Consider the following 24,449-nt stretch of genomic DNA (forward strand, 5'->3'; position numbering starts at 1 on the left):
GTATTCTTAAGGCCTGTAGAGTACTAAGGACTGATAATTAGAGTCACAGAAATCCTTAATTACTCTTATACACGTAATTACTATACAGTTATCCCAAGCACAGTTTTACATAAGTAGTACTTGACAAATTCTGACAGTGTGCTAATTCTGCAAAAACAAAAGTTAAATTTAGATATGTATGTGTGGGCTCACTCAGTGTTTCAACATCACAGATTTGGGGCAGAAGGATGTAAGGTGGTCATCTTGAGTCAGAAATGCTGCCTGACTGATGGATTATAAAGCGGAACAGGGAGGAGCCTTCATCTGTCACATGAATACCTGAAGCATTGGCACACAGAAGTGTGTATGAGCACACACCTGACCACATAGATTAGACCTACCTGTTTGGTCAATAAGAGTACTAAAGTGACTAAATCACTAAATCTTTGTTTCTGCAAGGCAGATAGCATATCTTCCCATGGTTCTTTTCATAGGGTAAATGCTTAACTAATATTTTTTTTAAATAAATATGAATGAATAGAAAAAGAAGATTGGAGAAGATAGTCTCGGCACACTTGTACTTCAACAATCAATCCGATCATTGTCCAACACATTCTGTGTGCCAACTCATTCTATTAATAGACCTTTTAGACCTGCTTTTTTGGCATGTTCCTTTAACTTATGTACATACATACTTGTGTGTTTACAGCAGTACACATCTCCATACAGACTTTCTCAGGAAATGGTTCTGGAGAAAACTTTCTGGGCTACTGTGTATACACTCTGGAGGTAGATGGGTGTGGCCATGGATGGCGTCCTAAGGCTCTCACAGGTTTGCATCTTAACCAGCAGACATGGCAGTCCTGTTGCTCACCAAGAGATGTTATTTTAATGGTTGTCAATCTGGACAGCAAAGCTACGTAGCTGGCTTTAATTTTTCCTTTACTTAACAGCATGGCTGAACATCTCTTCATGTCACTGCTGATCACTAAGGGAAGTTTTAATAACAGGGAAGCGATGACAGGAATGGTGACTTGGGCTCCTGTGCCATTTCGGCTGCCTGCCTGCTCATTCACCCGTCAGTCAAGCTGTATCACTTGCAGCGAAGCACTTTGTTTTTGCATAGTTTTTTTTTTTAATTGAAAATTGAGTTCCGAGAATCTCAAAAGTTTATTGAAAAGAAGGAAATGCCTAGAATTTTTTTTTCCATTTCATTGGCTATTGTGACGTACCCATCACAAAATTTAAAAGTGCCTGTGGTAAATGTTCTAGATAAAGTGGTTTTTCATTATTTGGAGGAAGTAATAACAGGTTTTCAGAAGGAAATATCCTTTCTTATACTTGAAACTCATGAAATCTGGTCTCTTGTGAATAGAATTTTAAAGAAGAAAAAGAAACATTTTTCCTCATAACTCTATTCCAAGGGTTCTACTGGACCCCAAAAGGATGGGCATGTTAATAGCAATCTGTGATACGTAGGTTTTAGCTGGAATTTTCTTTTGTATGTGTGATAAACAATTCATAGTTTAGAACAAAAACGGGAAAAGCTCTGGTTAGAGATCCCTTAAAGTTGACAAACGAGAAAACACATCGGGAATCCGGGTTACTGGTAGTGAGGTCACTGTGTTGATAAAATAGATCAAGCGCTTTAGCCTTGTAAGTGGCATGGTCGCCACCACACTCCAATTTGGCTCGTTTCTGCTCAGCACTGTGTTGCAAAACCACCCCAGTTGCTGTATGATTTTTTGTTGGTTTTCTTCGTCTTTTGGATTGCAGGGATTCTTCTTCTCTAATCTAACCAAATTGTTCTGACTAAACCCTCTATTTCATTCTTTTGCAAGGCCTTCAGGAACTGTACCTCTGAAGTCACAGTTCTGGTACCGTGGAAACGCTGAGCCATGTCTTCTAGCTCATTTGAGTGTAACCACCAGCCCCTCCCTTTCTGAATTTCTTCACCAAGCCCAGCCTCATATCGCACATCCCAAAGCGAGTTCTCAGGTGTCTCCTCACCATGGCAACATGACTCAGGAGTTCTGAATCCCTCCCATAACTACCCAAGGCCCTTTGCATCTGTAGATCAGGCCTGAGGCAGCAGTTTCTCGGCAAGAGTTTATAGGAGTGCCTACATTTATATTAACATGTGTGCTTAAATCTTACTCCTAGAGACATCATTGTCAGGTTAACAACACAGAAACCATTCCTCATCATACTCATGGATGTTGTTAATCCTCACATCTCCTACCCACTTTCCTTTCTGTCTTCAGGTTTAGTGGCCTGTCTGGCATCCACCAGCAAATAGTGATTCAGAACAGCAGAACAATTCAGGTTTGCTGGCTAGAGCCTATCCTAGTTAGCTTTAACTGTCAACTTGACACAGCTGATAGTCACCCGAGAAGGGAGTCTCAGTTAAAGGATTGTCCAAATGAGATTTTCCTGTGAGCATGTCCATGGGGTGTTATCTCAATTGCTGATCAATGTAGGAGAGCCAGGCCCACACTGGGTGACACAACTCCTAGGCAGGTAATCGTGGGCTATGTATGAAAGGTAGCTATATATAATAAGCCTGCAGGTGAGCCAGTGAGAAACAAGCTCTGTGGTTTCTGCTGTACTTCCTTGACTGTGAGTTCATTCCCCAGGACTAGAGTAATATGGGAACCAGCAAACAGTACCACCTTCAGACTCTTTCTCTGACTCCCCTCAGTGGTAAACTATGACCTGGAAGCATAAACCAAATAAACTCCTGCCTCCCGAGTAGATTTGGTCAGAGTGTTTGATCACAACGACAGGAATCAAACTAGACCAAAGCCCATAGTATGTTTTATCACATTAGCTGATCTTCTTCCACTTAAGGGAAAGTCCCTGATACTAAGGGAAGTCATGATATTTCCTCAAACTTACATAGCACCATGTGCAAGGATCCTGATTCCTATTCCTTCATCTCAGTTCCTTCTTCCCATCAATATTTTCCCCAGAGGCAACTGCTGTGGTCTTGTTCACTCATCATGTTCACATAGTCATCGCCTGCTAAGTAGCAGGCCCTATTCTGACTACTAAACCTATATTAATGGGAGGGGGGAAAGCACAAAAGTCCATGTCTTTTGAGTTTGTATTTATCTAAGGGTTATCTGTTGTATATTATTGTATTGTAACGTATTGTATCGTATTGTATTAGATTAGATAAGTTAATAATTTTGTTCCTTGACAATTTAGACAGACTTTGAGTTCAATAGTCACAGAAAATTTCCTGCCCAAAGAATTATGTAATCTTTTTGTTCCCTGGAGGGCATTACACATTTCAAGATGCATATTGCAAACTTAAATATAAAAGTGTGATGTGCAATGGGATGGGATTAAGTAAGAGAGGAAGATCTCTGTCAACTGGATGCACTCATCAGAGTTGACTCCCCACAGTGGCAATGGAAAGATGTTGGCTCAGAACAAAAGGTGGAGCAGGGATGCCAGATGTCAAGTTGGGTCATGAGCACTGGCAGTCAGTGTCCACGGGTTTTGAGAGTATACAGAATCAGATTCTCTGGTAGCCTGTGGAAGAAGGTAAGAAGGATCCTGGGATCCAGAGACAATTGTGAGGTTTCAAAAGGACTGTCCCTCGTTTACCTCAGACTCACAGAGACACTTTTCTATGCTCAATACCCTGAGCCAAGATTCCATTTTACTCTTGGATTTGAAGGCTGGAGATTTTTAAACTGCAGATTGGGATTCAGAGAAAAAAGACATCATCTCGTTAGTAAAGCAGGTGTAATTCAGGGCTGTGTTTGCAGCCGGACAATAGAAATCTAAGTCACAGAACTATTACAGAGACAGCAATTGGAAGAAGACTCTGCCTTATTCTAGTAAGGCCCCATACTCTCACCGTGGCCAAAACTGACTCATAAAAGGCACTAGAGAAAGGAGCCAGGCAAATTCTCTGACTGATGTCTGCTGGTCTTGTAATTCAAGGTCACTCTCGTCCCCAAGGTCCAGCAGAAAACATGGTCTGGCTCAAGGAGAAAAGATGCCCCGCTGAAGAACGCTCATTTCCCATTTCAGGTGGAATTCAGGTCCTTGAGATTATTGTGATCTCAAATGTTTTGAAAAAATGCTGGTCTTAGAGATTTCCAGATGATGTGTAAGATAGCTCTGGTTAAGCACTGGTTTCCAGGCCCTTATCCAGCAATGCTGCTTCTCTGGGTCTTCTTTAGAGCACAGGAGCACGTAAATTATGCATAGGTGGAGCTAGTGCTTATGGCATCCACTTTGAGAAGCTCCAGCCTCATTCTCCAGGGGTCCCCCCTCCCTGGATCCAAGACAGGAGGATTCATCTGTGCCTGACAGTTTCCATCCTCCTTCTCGCCTTCTGTCCTGAGAAGTTCCATGGATACAACATGGCCTGAGTGCTGTAGGAAGCCAGAATGGCATTTGTGGAAAGAGAGAAACAAATCAATGAAACCTTCATTCTTTGCCATCCTTCTCTGTACTGCTTCAGGTCTGAGTACCAACTAAGTCAGCAGTGCTATGGGTCTTAGGAGAAGGAGCCTCGCAACCATGGGCAGATGTGGTCTGAGTGCTGGTGCTAGCATTTTTCATGAACTACATCAGCAAATAGACCCAAGATTATCATCTCGGTTCTGAAACTTGGTGACTCTGAGAGTTGGCATGCATTACTGTAACGTGGACATTTCTTTTTCAGTAAACCAGGAACAGTACAACTTGTGATCAGTATGAAGATTGTCTGTGTAAAACCACTAGGTCAGTGCTTGGCTCGGTACCAACAAATACTAGACCCTTGGCTTCTTTAGATTAGTTGTCCAAGTGAATGGTATTGCACTAAGCAAACTATTCTTTTGAAATCTCCCTAAGTAGGAACTGCCCTTGAGAAAGGATTTAGTAGACAGTTACATAATACCTATTTTAGTTCAGTTGCTGATTTGCATTAAGGTAAGGCTAGACTAAAATAATTCCAAGTGTCTGGCTACTTAGAAACACTAGTATAGTTGGAAGAGTTTCCTATTTTATTTACATGGTGTCACATGAACCAGATACCAGTTGTAAAGTCTTAGCTGGCCTCTGCTGCTGTGTTTCAGCTTCCTAGTTCCAGAGAAGAAGCCCCAAGTGGCTGTGTGTGAATTGGTCTTTAAGGTGTCTTGACATTAAGGTATCTGACAGAGTGAATGTGTAGTCCCCCAGGCTGCTCTCTGAGCAAAACTGGAGTGTGTGGAATCAGTATAATAATGCATTGCCTCCTAACTATAAATGGATGATGTTTTATGGGCTGCTTGCCTATTCATAATCTCCTCTTCTCATTGGCCTCTGTAATAGAAAGGTATTCAAAGGAGTAAGGTCTCGATTTTTAAGGGAATCATAGCTGTGATGTGGACACTCTCTGTCTGACTGTCTGTCTTGTCCTCTCATCTCTTTCTCTTGTTTTCCATCAAAACATGTATGTTCAGAGATCACCCGTACTAGTTATTGTCAACCTGACACAAACTTGAGACACCTGGAAAGAGGAAACCCAACTGAGGAATTCCCTGTATCCAAATGACAGTGGTACATTTTCTTCATTGATTAGTAACTGATGGAGGAGGACCCAGTCTCCTGTGAGCAGTGCTATTCCTGGGTCAGTGGGCCTAGATTATACAAAGGAAGATAGCCAAGCAATCCAGAGTAAACAGGCAAGTAAGCAGTGGTCCTGTGTAGTCTCTCCTTCAGTCCCCACCATGAGTTCCAGCCCTGCCTTCCTCTGTGATAAACCTGGGAAAGGAAGACAGAATACTCTCTTTCCTCTCTGTGTTGCTTTTTGTTTATGCTGTTTATCACAGAAATAGAAACGTAGCTAGAACATGGCTTTCCCATGGATGCATGTGAAGATTCACAGTATGCTATCAGTGACCATGATCTTTAACTTGAGTAGGAAACACCAGGGAAGACCCACTTAACCGAAGGATGCCCCTCCTCTCCAGAGTGCACAGAAGGCTGTTTCAGCGGGGCTCCTTTATTTTCAGTGTCATTTTTTGTCTTTTCTGTGCTCAGCATCTCTGGGTAGAGAAGCCCCTCCCCTGGTCTATCTGACTCTGTGGCCCAGTGCTGAGTAAACTGAAGACTGCATAGTAGTTAAGGTAACCACAAAGATGTTGCTCCCTCGTGTGCAGAGGTGGGGGCTGCGGAATGTCTGGTAAGTGAAATAATTTTAGGAGGAAAAAAAAAAGACGCTGGTAAAGCTCCATCCATTGCCCCACAGTTAAAGTAACACAAAAATGTTTATTGAGCGACTACCATACAGCAGTTGCTATAGAATTGTTCTGTGAACAGTGACAAATTGGATGAAGTCCCTGTCTTTATGGAACACGATTTTGTTTTGTTCTGTTTTGGAGAAAAGTATGTGAAGTAGAGCTAATAATAGAGATGCATGGGTTTATCTTCTTTTTTTTTTTTTTTTTGAGACTGTTTCTGATGGCTGTTTTAGATTGATAGCAAAATTTTCTGGAAACTAAAGGTGGTTCTCAGGTAAATTCCTTTCTTTTCCTGGGACTTGTCTGGTAGGAGACATTTAAATACTTCTCAAGGGCAGAAGGTCAAAGATCTCCAGGGCAATCTACAAAGAACCCTTGGAGTACTGGAGAAAAAAATCCCAAGCACCAAGGAGAATCGAGGTTTGTGTTTCCTGTGTACGCCTGTCTCTGGGGCTCTGGAAGGACTCCTCCCACAGCCTGTCACTTGGTGCTACATATGCAATAATCATAGAACTAGGGACAAAAATTCTGTACGTCCTAAAGTAATCCATAAAATTACAGTCTGCAATCATTAATCAATCAGTCAATCAATCAATCAATCAATAATGGGTCCTAGAAGTCACAAATATATATTCTTCTTTCCTTGGCTAGAAAAAAAAATACCAAAAACCCAGGGGCTTCAACAAACCATTGCCATCGCTGAGTCTTCTATGCAGACATGGGCTGCTCAGTGCTGTTAGCAGAAGGGTCTGACTCTTCACCAGGACTGAGCCTCAGCACAGCTGGCCAGAGCCTCTTACCCTCTTGCTTAGACCAGGACAAGGTCAGACAAATGTACCGTGTCAAAACGTTGTGTTTAGCTGTTCATACTTCTATTGAGTACAGTGCAGAGAACGATGTCTCCTTCACCTCTTTATTTCTGTTATAAAGTTGAGGTATACAGCCATTCTCCTCTCTGTAAATGGGAACATTTTTCCGAACTAGCCAGTACCTTTCCTGGCTGTTCCTGGTACCATGATCAAGGAACACAAGAACTTTGTTTAGCTAACCTGTATGCAAACAGATACAGTATATGACATGACTTGGCACCTTTGCCAGGTTTAGTCTTCAAGTGTGACTCTTATCCACACACTAGTGTAGCTAGGAGGAGCCTTCTCCATAGCTACTTCACCATCCCACGGTTCGAGGACTGAACACCTCCCTGTGGTGTTCCCACTCCTGTGTCCATGGTGTGGTATGTGCAGAGCATACAGCACGCAAAGGATGTCACACAAACTACCCCATGCTGCTGTTGCTGTCCACAATGGAAAGGTCTCTACAGACAGGGTGAGCTCCCTGGCTGCTTAGCCTGTAGCAGTACTTCGCTTCCTGATGGGAGGGGTGGAGTGACTATTGTTTACTTACTTATGTATTTTGCTTTGGTTCTTTCCCACAAGACTGAAGTGAGAAATGTATAAGGAACAGCTAGATGCAACAGTCTAATATGCTTACAATCTTGAAGGCCAAGAGACTAAAATAATTTATCTGGTTTTTATTTCAACCCTTAGACAACTCTGTGGTTTTGGGGTTTTTTTTCTTTCTTTCTTTTCAAGAATTTAATTGGGAACATTGCTCAAACACGGCTGGTTAAGCCTGGGAATCTGGATTGTTCTAGAGTTACCCTGCCTTATGTAGTACTGTGAACCATGTGTGACTGTTTTAATGTGAATCAATTAAAACTGAGTAGAAGATGGCCTGCTACAATTTGAATGCTTGATAACCACATGTAACTTCTAGATTGGGCAGTGCAGACAAATACTACCATCCCCATGGAAGGTCCTGCTAGGCAGCACTGCCCTAGAAATCCCTTCCTCCGTGGTGCCAAGTACAGAAAAAGACTTGTAGGAACAGACTGTAGTGGTCCATGAAGAAATTCACAGGCAAAAAAAAGGACACAGTAATTCACAGTAATTGTGTGTGTGTGTGTGTGTGTGTGTGTGTGTGTAATTCAAAGTTGTGAAGGCGTATAATATATCTGGCCACGTATCAACTGTGTAAATAAAGATAATTTCTTTCATTCATTGTTTATACCAGCCTACATTGTTGTCATAATTAGCCCCAAATCTTTTTATAATTAAAAATAAACTTGCCAAAGTTGAGACTAGGGTGAGGGAGTAACGTCCTTGACCTTTTAGAAGCTTCAATTTTGGTAAAAAGAGATGAACTCTCCATCTGCCCTTCCCATTCATGGGCGTGAAGTAACTTGTAAAAGAGAGGGGTGCTATCTGTAAGTACCCGTGATAACTAGCGTTTTTTGTCAGCTTATGTTGGTTTGTGTGTCTGCTCCAACTCCATTTTCAGTCAAGGATAGCAACAGTCTTCTGTTTCTTTGGTCTCTTCAGCAGTACCTGACCCAGCACTTGATAAGCATGACTGACTGACTGACAGGCTGACCTTGCCATCACTCTTAGGTGTTATACTCAAAGAATGTGTTATCGTCTTGGCTCATTTTGCTTTGGATCTGAGAAGTCAGGCTCTTTCCATATTTGCTGTTTGAAATCCACTGGAATACAGGAAGCATTCATTGAGAACTGAGTTAGGCTGTCCCTAGGTTTGTATGTGTGGCAAGATCCTAATGGAAATATGTTTTAATGTAGTTAGTTTTTTGGAAGTAGTACTGGGAAGAGAACTTATTACAACTCCTTGAGTTGACTGACCACAACTGACCACAGCAGTATGTTTGACATCTCTGTTCTGGCTACCTGAAGGGAGTGAGGAGCCATTAATGAAGGGCCACCTCCTTTCCTGGATTGACTATTAGCGTAGTTAAACATGCTTGCAGGGACATTCTGGGTTTCAATACGTTCTCAAATCAATCAGGTTCCCCAGGTAGGAGTCACAGTCTTCTTTGCTCTCTCCTTCCCTAGCTCCCAGGTGAGAGATAAAGCCCAGTATCCTATGTGGAATTATCACTGGGTATATTTTGCTGTATCACAAACCTTTTAAACTTATTCACACCACAATACCAGAATACAGATTGAAGTGTATGACATTTCTGCTCCCTCTCAGAAACAGGAAGGAAGAGAGGAAAAAGAATGAATTAGTTTTCGTAAAAGGCCAGTGAGTGTCTCTGTCGTCGCACCTGAGTGATTGATGTTCCTGTTTGGAGAGCTCTGGGAGCTCAGTGAAAAATGCCTTCTCTTCTTGGAAGGGTAATGGTACACGAAGGAGTGCTACAGGAGGATTTATGGGTGACAAATGTGAACAGAGCTAGCATGGGGCTATAGAGAGCAAATGTCTGTTGTGCTCAGTAAGGAGACATTACATTCCAATAGACCATGGTAATCATTTCTTCTGATGTACCCATAGTACTTTTTCATGTGCTTTACTAGAGTGACCCAGAGTCAAGATATGTCAAAGGGATGACCCAAACTGACAGATCCAATTTCTGATTCTTTCAAACCTCTTAGACTTGTTTGGGGTCCCACTGAGAAGAACGACAAAGTCATGGTACATGTTAGCTCATGCAGTGTCTGGGAACCAAGGAGCCCAGAATGTTCCATTCTCTTTAGTTTGTGATATGCTTTTGAAATTACAATAATTCAGCCTTAATTCCATAGCATTTACTGCCTATGGCTACATCCATTCTTACATTTGTTTGTTGGAGGATACCTTGCCTTTTTGAAAATTTAACTCTCCATAAGCAAATTTATTTTATGTTTAAGAATTACATTTTCATGACAAAGTGATTTTACTTATAATTTTATCCATTTTACAAATACGTACACAATTATATTATTGAAATGTAAAGAACATAATTATATGCTATATAAATATCGTTTATAACAATATATTCTGTATTGTAACATTTGTAATATCTCAGTGTGATGTCATCAACTACCATTAACACTATTTTACAGGTTAAGACACATAGACCAAGACTATGCGGTTGGTATCTATTTCTGTGAGGATTTGAACCCATGCACTTTGCACCACTATTCACATCTGGGCAGAAATAGAACAAAGAAGACAACCAAAGATAAAGCATTTTTCTATCTCTAGCCTATGCTTAGACTTTCACAAGCAGATCTTTCACAACATACTCAGTTTTGTTTCTTACCTTTTTCAAAAAGAGCCAACACTGGGCAGTATCTTTAGGATGGCTGGTGAGCTCTGTTTCAAGTGCTGTTCAGTTCTGCTACCAGGGTAGTGCAGTGTTTTGTGCTCTGCCATTCTCCGATGCTTGGCCATTGGCTTCTGGTGTTGTTCATTTCGTAATGACCGTCTTGGCAAAACATATACTTCAGCAAAGTCTTTCAGGATTACTTTCTGGTCCAAGAGATTAAACCCATGAGTGTACTTACTTCTAGTTGGAGATAGTCAGATGCCGGCCTGAGGATCTGGAAAATAGAATCTACTTTTTCCAATGTCTACAGAGTTAAGCAGAGTGCCTTCTTCTCCAGTCACACTTCAGCCCCAAGGAGAAGTCTTTGCCAGGAGAATACATAGAATATGAAATGATACTATTATTTTATTATCTGTTTCTTGGTTAAGCTTAAAGGTTGATTTCCTTCCCCTCAGTCAGTTGTTTGAGAATGATCTGTTTGAGTCTCTCCCTATCTTGTTTAAAAGCATGAAAAAGCCACTGGGAGTCAAAAATAGAAGTCACTGCCTGTGTTTCTCTCTGCTTAGGTGTGGAATTTTCATAGACATGGTCTTAGTCTAGGCTATGATGATGGTTTACCTTTTCCCAAACCTCATGTGAATGTTTTCTGTGGATTCTATATAAAATGTACATTTATAAAGGGCTGTACTTTAGTGTGAATGTGCCCTGAGTGTGAATCTGCATTCTGTCTCTGTCTTATATCATAAGCTCCTAGAGGATGGGGTCAGTGTCTTACTGGGCAGCAGTTGAGCACATTTTAAGTAATATTTACAGCAACTTTAGAGTTGGCCAAGGCAAGCCAAGCATCTGCTGGTAGCTTAAGGTTCCAGATGAACAAAGAGAAGGCATCAGGGGGCATGTACCCAATTTCTGTGGTTTGAAGCATGCTAAAAAGAACCAGAGAGCACCACCAGTCCCAAGTGAGAGGGTCTTGACTGAAGCTTTCCAGTCTTAAGAAAAGATGCCTCTAATGGTGGAAGACATGAGGGACCAGGCTTCCAAAGTCATTTGAACTGGTTCTATGTGCTCTATCAGCTAGTGTCTCCAGAAGGAACCGTGTTTCTCTACTAATCCTCTCGTCTTCCACATTAAAAACAGAATCATAATATCAATAATGACTGACATTTCTGAAGCACTTTAAAACATCACAAACGAGCTTCCTTCTCCAGTGATTCAGTCAGTGTGCACAATAGCCCCATGCAGACAATGACATTCACACTTCACAGCCGAGGAAACACACAATTGTAAGCAGCTTGGGAAAGCACCGGAGCCTCAGCTCCCCATCAGCAGAGTGTGGAATGAAGATTGCGTTATTACATTTTTAAAAGCATATGACATGCTCGGGAAGTAACCCGTTGATACACACTATCATGAAGCAAAGAGAGAAAGGGAAAGGGTAAGGAATCAGGGAGGATGTAGGGAATCTCAGAAAAGGAGCACGTGGGAATGCAAGAAAGACCCCATTGGATAAGAGCAGACTTAGGGAGAGATGGAGCGCGATTATCACAAGGTTGGTGGGATTTTCCAGCATTGAGATGTCTCTCCTCATCTCTTTATCAGATTTATTCCCTTCTCGTTTACCCCCTTTTCTGCAAGGAGCAGCAACACTATGAGTGAAACAGGTTCCAGTACATCCAGCTGTGGCAGACCTATGAACCTATCTGAAACCACGAGGAGATTAAAGTGCTAGAAAGATGGATACATAGGTCTATGCTGGGCTTTGTGTGTGTGTATTTATGGTGGGCATGACTGAGGGCATTCTATGGGGGCTGTATCTAATATGAGGATGATCTGAAATGCAAGATAAAGGAAGTTAAGATGCATGTACATCCCAGTGGGAGGGGCTAGAATGAGAGCATTTCTTCCGAAATGTCACAAGCAAGCAAGCCTTGAATGCAGCTCATCCGAACATACACCTAGACAGAAGACTTCTCATGTACTCTAAGATGCAAAGGCATTTTGACAAATTGTCCAACCCAGCGTTCTCTCTGGGTAGGGATGGTTTCTGTCCTGAAAAAGCTCATTACAGTGTTTATATTTTCAGGATTTTATGGCCAGCTGCAGACATTCTGCCCCCCGCATTATCCTGATTCCCAAAGAACTGTGCCACCCAGCAGCTCCTGCAGCATGATGCCTGCCTTTGAGGACTGCCTAGTCCCCACATCCGTGGGTCAAGCCAGTCTTGATGTTTTCCACAGAGCCTTCTCAACACACTCGGGCATCACAGGTGGGTGTCTGTGGCATAGCCAACCAAATGAGAGGCCAGCTGCTTTTCGTGTCTGGCAGGAACAGTACGGAATCCACCTGGACTGCTCCTAAGATGCTTTCCACCTTTATCTCACTTCCTGATTCTCCCCTTCTTCCCAGCCTGCACAGAGGGCAGCATTTCTCCCCTAGGCTGCAACAGTTCCTCCCCGTTAAGCCTCCCAGTGTTCCTTCTCTTTGCCATTCTACCCTTTTGGCATTGCTTGCTAACCCACGTGATGAATTGGGCCGCGTTCTTGGTATAATATCTGAATGATGTGCAGTCTCATCAACCCTCAAGCTTTCTTCCCTGGCACAGGATCAAGAATCACATGCCTTCCTAGTCAGGTTCTCCACTCTGCCTGCGAGAATCTTCCCTACGGTCACCCTTACCCTGGTATAAACTCACTTTCCTGATCCCATGTGTCCCTCCTCCTTTGCCTTCGCTCTGTTTCCTTCTTTGGGAATACTATCTCCTTCCTTTACTGTCTGTGAACCCCATTCTGTCCCATGGGTCTACTGTTGTCCCCTTTCTCAGGTCACCCTCATTCCTCCCTAAAACACTTTCACTTCTTCGAAGGGCATATTTTGTGTTAAGGGACACTTGAGCCCAGTCTATGCAAGCTATCGTCTCCTCCCATTCTGTTCCCTAGGGACACACCTAGGAGGCCTAAGCCATAGCTCCTCCTTAGCTCCCACCAGCATCTTGTAGATGGCACAGATGCCCTGGCTAGCCACTGGGGCTGCAGAGTGCTGAAACTGACTGCCTGTGTTCTCTCTCTTCCAGTGTACGATTTGCCTTCAGCTTCCTCAAGCCTCTTTGGGGAATCTCTTCGAAGTGGCCCCGAGGATCCCACGTTCTTGCAGCTCAGTGCTGTGGACCGCTGTCCTAGCCAGCTCTCCTCTGTGTATACTGAAGGCTGAAAGCACCTGGGCTTCTCCTGCACATTTGGGACCTTTGAGTAACTCATCACCTCTTATTTTCTTACTCTCACAAGCCGTGTGAAAAACGCCAACCAAATCCATGGAGCCAGTAGGGTCGCTAGGACTGTGGAAGGCAGGACTGGATGGTCAGATTTGGCTTTTCAGAAATGTTTGCACCTCTTCCATCTTCCCTCAATTTGCTGGGCCAGGTGAGCAGCAGGAATTTCTTTTCAAAGGGAATTTAGAGTCTCACTTTAAGGATACCTGTTACTTCCAGACTGTCAGCTCCCAAAAGACACCAATGAATATGCACAAGAGTGGGATGACCCTTGCTAAAGACTCTCAGAGGAGAAGACAGCCTGGGTACCAGAGGCAAAATGTGCTGCCTTGCCCAGGTTTTCTCTTGTGGCTGAGTGATGCACAGCCATGAACGGTGGGGGAAATCCATGTCCAAAGCACTGTGTTGCCTTGGGCTCTCTCAAACTCTGGCTTTACCATTTGTCTTACATAGCCCATGCTAACTAGTTGCTTCTCAGTTGCTTCTCCAACGGCAAAATAAGGTTTTATATTCCATAACCTTCTTTGTTTTTTAATTTTAAAGACTTACTATTTACATTTACTTTTAAAGGAAAAATATTTAAAGGTTTATTCTTTTGGTAGATGTCATTACCAGTTTAATCACCCCCAGGTACATGTATTTTACCACAGCTGCAGCTCTTGCTGGCCTACTTTTACAGTTTAGTAAAGGTTATCTGAGGGAAACAGAATAGTATACACACACGCACATGCACACACACACACACACACACACACACGCACACACGCACACACACCTGCCTCCAGGATTATTATTATTAGCAAGAATCCTCATATGCTTAGTGTAGGGATATACACATATAATCCCAGCACTTGGAAGGTACTCTGAGTTTGAAGCTATCCTGGTTTACACAGTGAGTTCCAGTCCAGCCAGGGCTAGATAGCAAAACCCTGTCTCAATAAAAATACCTCTCACGTATGATTGTTCAGTGTTCCCACCTTGGAAGCCTTTTCATTTGGAGGGTTCATGCATGACCTTTGCTCTGTTGCTCCGCCTGGGACAAAAAGAGGGGACACATTGAGTCAAGTGTGTGGGTTTGTCCAGAAAGCCAAACTTAGGGCACCTGTTGTCCAGTTATTTTGTGTGGTCTGTGTGTTTCCTAAGGCAACCCAGTCATCTGCCTGTCTTCTGTACGCCACCATTTTCTGTTTATACATACTCTCTCCCTTTTTCCTGACTGTGGTCACACATGCTGACAATCCATCAAATTTTATCAACTTTTGGGAAGGTTCAAAGAAGGCAATGCTTTGAAACTCTGCTTCAAAGGCCTGGAATTTTTCAGAGCATAAAACTGTGATAAGCCTAAATAAGACATCATTTTCTAGTGACATTTTTAGAAAAACACTTTAAAAGGCCCTGTGTCTAAGGGAAAGGATACGCATATAGGCCAGACTCCAGATAACCTGGTCAGTTCCAACATTCTGACTCACCCACATTTTGGAATCTTTTTCTCTTTTAAAAAAATTGTTTTAAATAGAACTAAAGCAAAATTCTTCATGAAACTGGGCTTAGTATCACTTTCAATGAGACAGTTAAACAGCTCAGTGTCAGATGTGGGTCCTGAGACTGCTGCTCTCCTCATAGACATGCCTGTGAGCGTCTCCCCAAATCAGAAGAGTTCCACCTCATGTCGTGCTTCATTCCAAGATGGCAATGAATACGGAATGGAGCAGATGAAGAACCAAGTGTGGCTTCTCTTTTCTTTCTTTTTTTTGTTTGCTTTTTTTTTGTTTGTTTGTTTGTTTGTTTGTTTTCTGGTTTTTGGTTTGGTTTGGTTTTTTCGTTCTTTTACAGCACATTGTTTGGCCTGGTGTTGCTGAAGAGGCCGTATTCTTGGGGAACCTATCGTGCAAGCTTCTAAGTCACAAGACTTCAAATTCTCTTTGTTGTTCTGAGCTTTAGGGAAGGAACCATGTCCGACTTCCTCTGCTCACTAGAGCTCCTGTGTTGTCACACTTGCTCAAAGCACCAACACACATACACAACACACATACTCTGACACTGGCTTATTTGATAACGACTCTCATTACCCTCATTAGACCTCTGTCACACTCTAGAAAGAAAAGAGACCCCTCTCTGGAGAAGCGTCTCTCCATTCTTTGAGAAGTGTTGGTCCATTCTTAAACCCTAAAGCTTGTACACGGGGCTCCAAGCATACATACTTTGTTTGGATGATGAGGAAGCAAGAGAGGAGAGGCACTGTGGCCTTACAGCCAGTCTCTTCTGCCCTGCCTTATGGATGTGTACATGGAGGAGGAGTCACAGCGAGGAATGGAACCACAGACCATGCATGACATCTCTCCCTGTAGTAGAGGTGTGAGGCCTGGGAGCCAGGCTCTGGACTCCTGGTGGCTTTCCATGTGACACTGCCTTGCCTAGGTCACCTAGGTAGGAGGGATCTGTGGAAAACCTGGTGTCATCAGGGCCTTCTTACTAGGTCAGACCTCTAGGCCAGCTCCAAATCCAGCCCCAGAGGGATGTTCTTGCTATCAGAAAGCATGAGTGGAGCTAGGCCAGTGCAGCCCTTCAAAGACCCTCTAGTGTTTTCCTCATAGCTACTGGTCTGGGGATAGGGCCTAGAGTCAGGACACATACTGGGTCCTTCAGACTGTACAAGCTGTCTGTCCTTAGGCTCCAGAGTTTCTCCTCAGCTTGAAATGTGTTCTTGGCTTACTTTGGCCTTCACAGTTCCATCTGTATTTTGAAACAATGAAAACGAAGCTTGAAAACATAATTATTCCCTTCCATTCCTAGGCCTTTTAGTCCTAATGGTTAGCCATTTTCATAAACATCCAAATGGAAATTGTCATTCTGCTTTAAAAACATAAACACAAACAACAAAAACTAGCGCTCCTGGAAACACACACAGCACAAAGCCTATTATTTTACTCCTTAAGAAAAAGGTCATTATGACTAGGGACATATGCCTTTATCCATAGTCATAACTCCCTAAAGGGACTGCTTCAAAGTGTCACTTGTAATGTACCCTCTGATCAGCGCTTGAATACCATTTATTCCCTGGCCCTGTGAGAGATGCTCCTTTACTTGGGTCTCCACCACATGGCCCAGGTGAGTCTTAAGTGGAATACAAGTTATTTGGAAGACCTAGGGAGAAAGTCTCCTGACAAAAGTGTTGGTTATATTCCGTGTCCTTGAATGACCATCTGCCAAATGCACTAGTCCACTACTGCGAGCTTAGGACAGGGCTAACCTGTCTCCCTGTCACATAACCCACACCCCCTTCCCATCCTCTTATTGCCTGCAAGTATTGACAATGTTCAGTTTTATTATTGGGTGTTTGATTTGATTTGACTGTTTAGATCAATGTTGTTATTGCCATGGATAAAGTAACAGAGACAGAGAAAACTGAACCCATTGGAGAAAATGGCGTGCGTTCAAATGAAGAGATTTATTTTGTACAGACAGAGAAGCGTCCTCTGTAATGTTGCTGACATAAAGCACTTTGGGGGTGGGGGTGGGTGGAAATCTGTTTTCCATAAATCACATAGGCCCTTGTACATTTTTCTATACACTCATGTAGAGAAATGAGCTGCGTATATCATACTGGATATGGGGCCAGTTTGACGGTAGGGGCACATGTGGTGCTTATTGTCGTAAATCTTTTAAGGAATTAGGTACACTTTTTTCTATTAATATGTATAGTTTTACGATTTGTCACAGTTATGTTTCATATAATCATAAGTTATTTTGTCTCGTTTCATGAAGTCTTTTTTTTAATGTCAAAAGTAAAATGAAGGGATTGTGTACTTGGCACGGAATAAAACTGGAAATTGAGGATGCCCCTCCCGCCTGAAGCACTCCTTCAGCGCGTCGGTTTAAAACACAATGGTAACCAGCGTTGTTTGTTTGTTTGTTTTATTGTTCTGTTCTGTCACCAGCCTCCTCTGTATTGGGGATGGTGATTATAATTAAAGGCAGATGGGGGGGGGGAGTTCCAAGGCCAGCTTTAAAATGCCGCATCGCTTTGGGCCAGAACTGAAGCCTGGATTTAATTATAGATATGAGGACGAAATGGCAGTAAAAATGAATGTCTCCCTGAATCCTTTACATGTTGGGAGTGTCCATAAATAAAACATGAAGTTTTATTTCATCACATTTAATTAAAGCTTTTATACATGTTTTATTGGTTATTCTATTAATCCACTTCACAAACTGGATAAATGTGTGCGAGGGCTGGGGGATTTATTTATGTTTTTCGGTGGAGTGCTACATCATGCTCCAGCAATGCCTCTGGTGCTTGCTACCCCAGGTGCAGGGCTTTCAGCCTGCTGGTGATGGGAGTGGCGGGTTTTCAATTCCGTTTTCATAAAACCCTTTGGAGAAAGACACAGTACCAAGGATCAGGATCAGAATCCCCAGTGCCCTCTGGGAACAATGGTTGCTGCCCTGGTGTCCTGCTCTCAGGAGGTTGTACTGTGCCTCCTCTACACTAGTAATTCTCAACCTCTGGGGCGATATCCTGCATATCAGACATTTATGGTTCATAACTAGCAAAATGACAGGGAGTAGCAATGAAATACTGTTATGGTTAGTGGGTCACTACAACATGAACTGTATTAAAGGGTCACAGCATTAGGAAGAGTGAGAACCACTGATCAATACCCATCACATCAGGGATGGTGGTCAGTATGGTTTGACACCCACTAGCCTACTAGCCAAACACAGGAACTTGATAAGAGTACCATATCAGCAGAGACGGCTGACACCTGCCTGCAATCCAAACAAACACTCAAGGAGGCAAAGTCATGGTTGTGAGTTTAGGGCTACCCTGGGCTGCACAGTTAGACCTTGTCTTAAAATCAAAAGAAGATGCTCTTTTCTGAGAAGCATTTGTACAGAGCTGACTGGCTCGCCACCTTCTTGTGCTCTTCTGACTTAAGATGAGTTTAAGGGAAGCCAGACAATGACTGGGTACCTTGTTGGGTTCCTTGAGGTCAGAGAGCATGTGACAGGACAAAGGAACTCCTCAGCTTCCCTAAACAACAGCTGCTGTGGATGGGACTTCTTCCTCCAACCCCCAAGAGAACAGTTTGGCAGTAGGAGGGAGAGTTGGTGGCACGTAGATCCCATGTCCCAGCAATGCCATTCCTCTGCCAAGAGTCTGAAGACAAGGATATCTTGGATGCAAAATGTCAATGACAATATTATTCACAATTGTCCCAAACTAGAAATGGCCAAATTACCCACTGATAGTGAAATGAACCAATGAGTCTTGCCCGAATGACACTCTACAAAGGTGGGGACAGGACCAAAGCCACACCCAGAAGCCTCCCAAACTTGATTATGGAAAACACCAAGATGTCTGCTCGCTCAGGATGGCTTTATTACACTAGCTACTTTAAAGCAAACAAAACAGAATTCAATTACATAGCTTAGGTGGTAGTGCATGCTACAAAGAACAGCAAGGAAAATATTACCACAAAGTCCTGACTCTGGGAAGGGCTTTTGGGACACAGAGCTGCTTGGGGACAATGCTTCATCTCTCTGCCCAAGTGCTAGGGTATCCAGGTGTTTGCTTTATAATTATTTTACTGTGCATATATATTTTACAGTTTTTACTTCAGATAACGGTGAACACTAAGCCTTTCATCCCCTCCTCCTGGGGATCTGTAAACTGCTTCTGCCAAGAGCCGGATGGTGTATATTTTATATGTGGAGGATTACCTGGTTTGTTTCACCCACTCTACCTCCATAGTTCAAAGCAGCTGTAGACAAGGCACAGACGCACAGGTGTGGTTGCATGCCCATGAAACTTTATTGCTGGATGCTAATCTGAAACTTCCCCCACCATTTTTAGACGACATCATTAAAGAAAAAAAGTCTAACCATTTCAAAGGTTTTTTAAAAGTACTCTTAATTCACACACTGTACAAAAAAATAGAAGAGAGAGAGAGAGAGAGAGAGAGAGGGAGAGAGAGAGGGAGACAGAGAGAGAGACAGAGAGAAACAGCAAGATGGCAAGATAGCAGGATTTGGCCTGTGGGCCGCAGTGTACTCCTCACTTGAGAGCCCATCCCATAAATACCCAAATAAAGCTGCAGCTCGCTCCTCTGGTACCTAGGCTCCTGTTCCCAGAGGGAATCCACGAGTTCTATTGATTGAGCTTTTCTTTGTTTAGATCTTGGGTTCTGCTCCCCCCGGATACAGATGGATGCTGAGAGCCAGGGTGCCTTTCGACTTTTATCTCTGGATTTAACATTTTTAATAAAAGAAACTGGGCATACAGAAATCTGTGAGAACTGGAAAATGAGCACCCATTCTTTCCAAGCTAACCAAATATTTGCTGGATCTTGGCAGCCATAGCCAACCTTTTCTCCTCTGAAATGCTGAGAGGTTATAAGTAATGGATGCCTTCATTTTTCTCAGGCCACGGTGCTTATGAGAAACTGGAACTTCCTCAAAACCTGCAGGGGAAGAGCAATAGGTGCCTGGGAGGGAGGGAGCTGCAGCCCAGTGGCAGAACGCATGCTCTAACCAAGTTAAGACCCCGCCTTCCATCACTAGGAAGCCACGGTAGCACAGCCTGGGAATTACTGACCATTAGGGGGCTCCAGGTAGACTGAGCATATGAATTTCTCACCACCACCCATCTGTTTTCCCATAATGCCTAGCTCACTAATTCCAGAACATACTGCCAATTTGCAGTAAATTTACACAGGCAAATGTGAACCTTTCTCCTTGTATCTGTAGCCTGTGGCAAAATTGGTACTTTATAAAACTATGGATTTTTTTCAATTTAAGAGTCATTTACTTAGTTAATACTAAGTCCTCCTTAGCAGACCTTCCTGCTAGTTTCAGATAGTTTCCCGTGTTTGAGTTTGTGGGTCATATGGTGTTGAGAGCAAAATATCTGGTATTTGGGGGCAAAATAGCTCAACTTTTATTGTGGAATGAGAAATGTAACCAGAGAAAGCCTGAAAGAACTGCCAGTCAGCTCATTTGATGCAGGAGGAAACAGGTTATTTCCTCTCAGTTGCTCATGTGCTCATTCATTTTTACATGTGACATTTATTGTATATCAACTGTATATTAAACAAAATGACGTGACTCATCTTCAAAGAACTAAAGATTATAAGACTCAGCCATAGAAAGTACCACCCAGGATTTTTTTTTAAATGCACATTTTATGGGACCATCATGACTGATGTCTGCAGTCAATGCCCTGCATGTGCATGATAGAAAGAAGAGGGGACTCCAGGGTTGCCACCAGTCCTCCATAGGTACAGTGTGGCCCTCCCCCACACAAGCAAAGTCACTAAATAACATCAATATAATCTTTCAAGTAACAGGTAAAATGCGTATTTTAGAAATACCAAATACATAGGGCAGAGCTGAGGGGAAATTCTAGTAAGCAGGAGGCACCAAGTGTTTAGTAACGGTCTCCAGGTGTCTGCTTGTGCAGGGTACGATTGACTGCCTTTGATAGAGTGGATGCTGAGTATTTCAAAGAAACTATGGGAAGCTCCCAGAAGAGGAGCCCCTAGTTCCTTCCTAGAGAAAGAAGAGGTGGAGTCAGAATTGCCTGTGAGAAGTGGGGGTGTGAGAATTAATCATGAAGAATGAATAGCCCTTCAGTTGTCAAGGGAAGTCGCTCAGCATGCTAATTGAAGGGATGGAGATAGCTCCTTCTCTGCTCAGGGTGATTCTTCCATGACTCCTGGCCCAGAGCTCCAGCCCTTTCCACACAGACCTGCTGGACTTGGGACACTGGCTCCCCTATCAGCAACAGGTGACAGGTTCCCAGTTACTTAACACAGCAGGGTCACTATGGAATTACTTTGGAGAAGATAGCTCAAGGTCACTTTGACCTGTCTTCAGGACCATTCAAAGCCTTCATCACATTAAATGTGCACTGGGACTCACTAAGGGAGAATCCCAGCACCACATTTTATAAAACAAAAAAGGAACTCCTCCCTACCACCCACCCACCCAGAAAGCAGCTTGTTAGTACTATGGAAACAGTCTATTGCTTCCTTTAAAAAGTCTAACCTGTCATTCAAAAAAATTGAAAGCAGAGACTCAGAGGCAGCCATGCACAGCATAGGATGGTCTGTCTGATCTGCAGTGGACATCCCAGGAGGTTCAAATGAAACTCACAGTCTCCTATTGCCTAGTGTGCTGTAGCCAGCTGAGACCATTCGTGCAGGAGTAACCCACATGTTTGTGGTGACTCTAATGTAAGTGAACCCATCACATAAAAGCAGAGCACATATTATGCTAATACAAATTACACTTGATAATGAATGACTGACTTGTTTATGTATTTGCTATATTCCTATTATTTTAGAGTGGATGCTTTATACTTATTTTAAATTTGACTATAAATCTGTAGTTGCTCTGCCAGTGGTCTCATTAAACGTATGTATGTCCTAACTGCATCCCGAGGCCATGTGGCATTGGCTGACCTTTACCATCTAGGTCTGTGTAAGTACATGCTGTTAAATGCTAGCACAAGGACAAATTCATCTAACTGCAGTTCTCAGAACGTATCATTGTCACTAGTGGTGCATGGCTATATGTATTTGTACTAATGTTCATTGTAGCTTTATCCAAAAAATACAAAAGGTAAAATCAATTAAAACACCTAATAACCTATGGTTAAATGAAGTGTGCTATATACTTTCAATGACATACCATCCAGCCTTAATATGGAATGGAATTAGGACACACGCTAAACCATGGTCCCACCTCAAAGATGTTATGCTAAGTGAAATAATTGAGACATGAAAGGATGTGTTTTATAAGAGGCAGCTAGGATAGTCTTCCTATGAGGGTGGAAGGACAATGGAGAGCTACTACTCAATATGTGCACAATTTGTATTTCAGAAGATAAAGATGTTCTGTGGGTGGATAATGTACGGTGCACAGTGTTATGAATGTGTATCTACTGAACACTGTACTTAAAGTGCTAAGTTGATGTTATGTTCGTCTTACCACTCGAATACAATGATAGTGTAGGTAGAACGCCTCTTAGGATACCAGCAGACAATAAAATTGTAAAAGCACTTTGTTTGGCCAGTGTTCTTGGGATGCTCTTTGGAAAATCCTCCACTCAGGGAGTGAGCAGGAGTTGAGTCCAGGGTAGAATGGCAGCTGCTCCTGATAGAAAAAAAAATGGATGCTGTAAACGGCTTTCTGAAGAGGACATAAAGCCGAAGAAGCAATGGGAAGATGGTTCAGGAGACCACAAACTGGAGTGTTGTGCTTACTCTGGATCTTTTGGTACTGAGGGGATGGAGGCAGAAAGGAGAGAACTGGATACTGAAGGAGCAGTCGGAAAACGAGAGACAATCCAAACAGCATTACTTAGACCCAACTGATCTCTGTAATCAAAGGTAGACCAGTAGGCCAGTGCTCTTGCCTCATCCCCAGCCCTCAGCACACATTGTTGAGGTTATTTCCACCACATCCTCTTCTCTGCTGTCTCCATTGTCCAGATATATGGGCACACTCACTGTTTGTGGGATTTCAGGATCTGAGCAGTTTCTCCTGTGGTTGCCATAGCATATTCCTCCACTGGAACAATGGGAAAGGAGTTTCCTGAAGACAAGGAAGCTCCCTTTTATTTCTTCCTGGGAGGCATCCAGAAATGGCACCAGCTTGGATGCCAGGCTGCTGCCTATATGTTTTTGCAGCTCTATGTATCTCTTAAACTACACTGATCTGAACCCATTTCTTCTTCAGATGAGAGTTAACTCATCTCACCAGCAATATGGTCAGTTCCTCAAATACTCTCTAAAGGGTTGTTGACCTCGTAAAGTCACAGATCCTGCAACCCAAATAGAATGACCCCTTATGGGGAGATGCTGATAATGACTCTAGTTCTGATGTCTGGACTCAGAAGTGTTGAGGAAATGATCTGACCGAGTATACCAACACACAATCCTCCAAAGCTGATGCCTACAAAGCCCACAAAGGCTCCGCTCACCTTGTGGCACACGAGTGAATCTTCAGCTCCTTTGTACCATTGGAAAAATATAGTAGCACCTTGAGGATCAGCAAAAAGGTCTCCTGTGCTAGGTTCTGAGTGTCTCTGGGCTCCACTAGGGCTAGCTTCCATTCTGCCTTTTACAGAAGGACTTCACAGAGACAAAATGATATAAAATGTATTTTATTTTCCTTTTCCTTCTGGATTCACTCCGGGTACCTACTCACTCTAAGTCCTGAGAAATCCCTATCCAAATGGTCCTATGATACTTCCAGGGCCAGAGCTGGCTTTATTCTCAAATCCATCCTCTCCAGAGTGGATCAATTCTCCCGAGCATGTACATCCTGCGGCCCACGGAACTGCCAGAAAGTGGCTATGTATGAGATCAAGGATGGATGCAGTCAGTGTAGAGTGGCCATATGTGCAAATAAAATGCCATTCTGGTTGCAAACAGCTGTTGCTTGAAGACAGGATGATGGGTACAATCAGGAAGCCTGATTCTCAATGATGCCATTACGTTCTAGCGTTGAGTTTCAAAGAGGTTATCATTGTGCAAAAGAAAACCTGGTACTCCACTTTGGAAGCTTGTTGTTGAAGGCTTGCTCCCCAGACTGTGGCACTGCTGAAAAACGATGGAACCTTACTAGGTAGGGCCTGTTACAGAGAAGTTATATCATGGGTTGGGTGCCCTCAATAGGGAGGTTGGGACCTATACTGGCTAAGTGTATAATATATGCTAGCGCCATCTGAGAGGAGGACGTCTCAGTTGAGAAAATATCTCCATAAAATGAGGGTATAGACAATCTTGTAAAGGCATTGTCTTTATTAGTGATTGATGTGGGAGGGCTAAACCCATTGTGGATCCCCCCCCCATGCTGGTCCTGG

The 24,449-nt window shown here is 43.0% G+C and overlaps 1 protein-coding gene across 1 annotated transcript in view; it reads left to right on the forward strand.

Moving 5' to 3' along the window:
- Positions 1-13,602, forward strand: part of Glis3 (GLIS family zinc finger 3) — a 398,320-nt gene extending 384,718 nt beyond the window's left edge. Inside the window, exons 9-10 of the mRNA XM_028764109.1 lie at positions 12,395-12,577; positions 13,382-13,602. Coding sequence (XP_028619942.1) covers positions 12,395-12,577; positions 13,382-13,518 — 320 coding nt within the window. The 3' untranslated portion in view covers positions 13,519-13,602. The remainder of the gene's footprint in view (positions 1-12,394; positions 12,578-13,381) is intronic.
- The last annotated feature ends 10,847 nt before the right edge of the window (positions 13,603-24,449 follow it).

This window comes from Grammomys surdaster, unplaced genomic scaffold, assembly GCF_004785775.1.
Source record: "Grammomys surdaster isolate TR1022 unplaced genomic scaffold, NIH_TR_1.0 141, whole genome shotgun sequence".
Taxonomy (NCBI): domain Eukaryota; kingdom Metazoa; phylum Chordata; class Mammalia; order Rodentia; family Muridae; genus Grammomys; species Grammomys surdaster.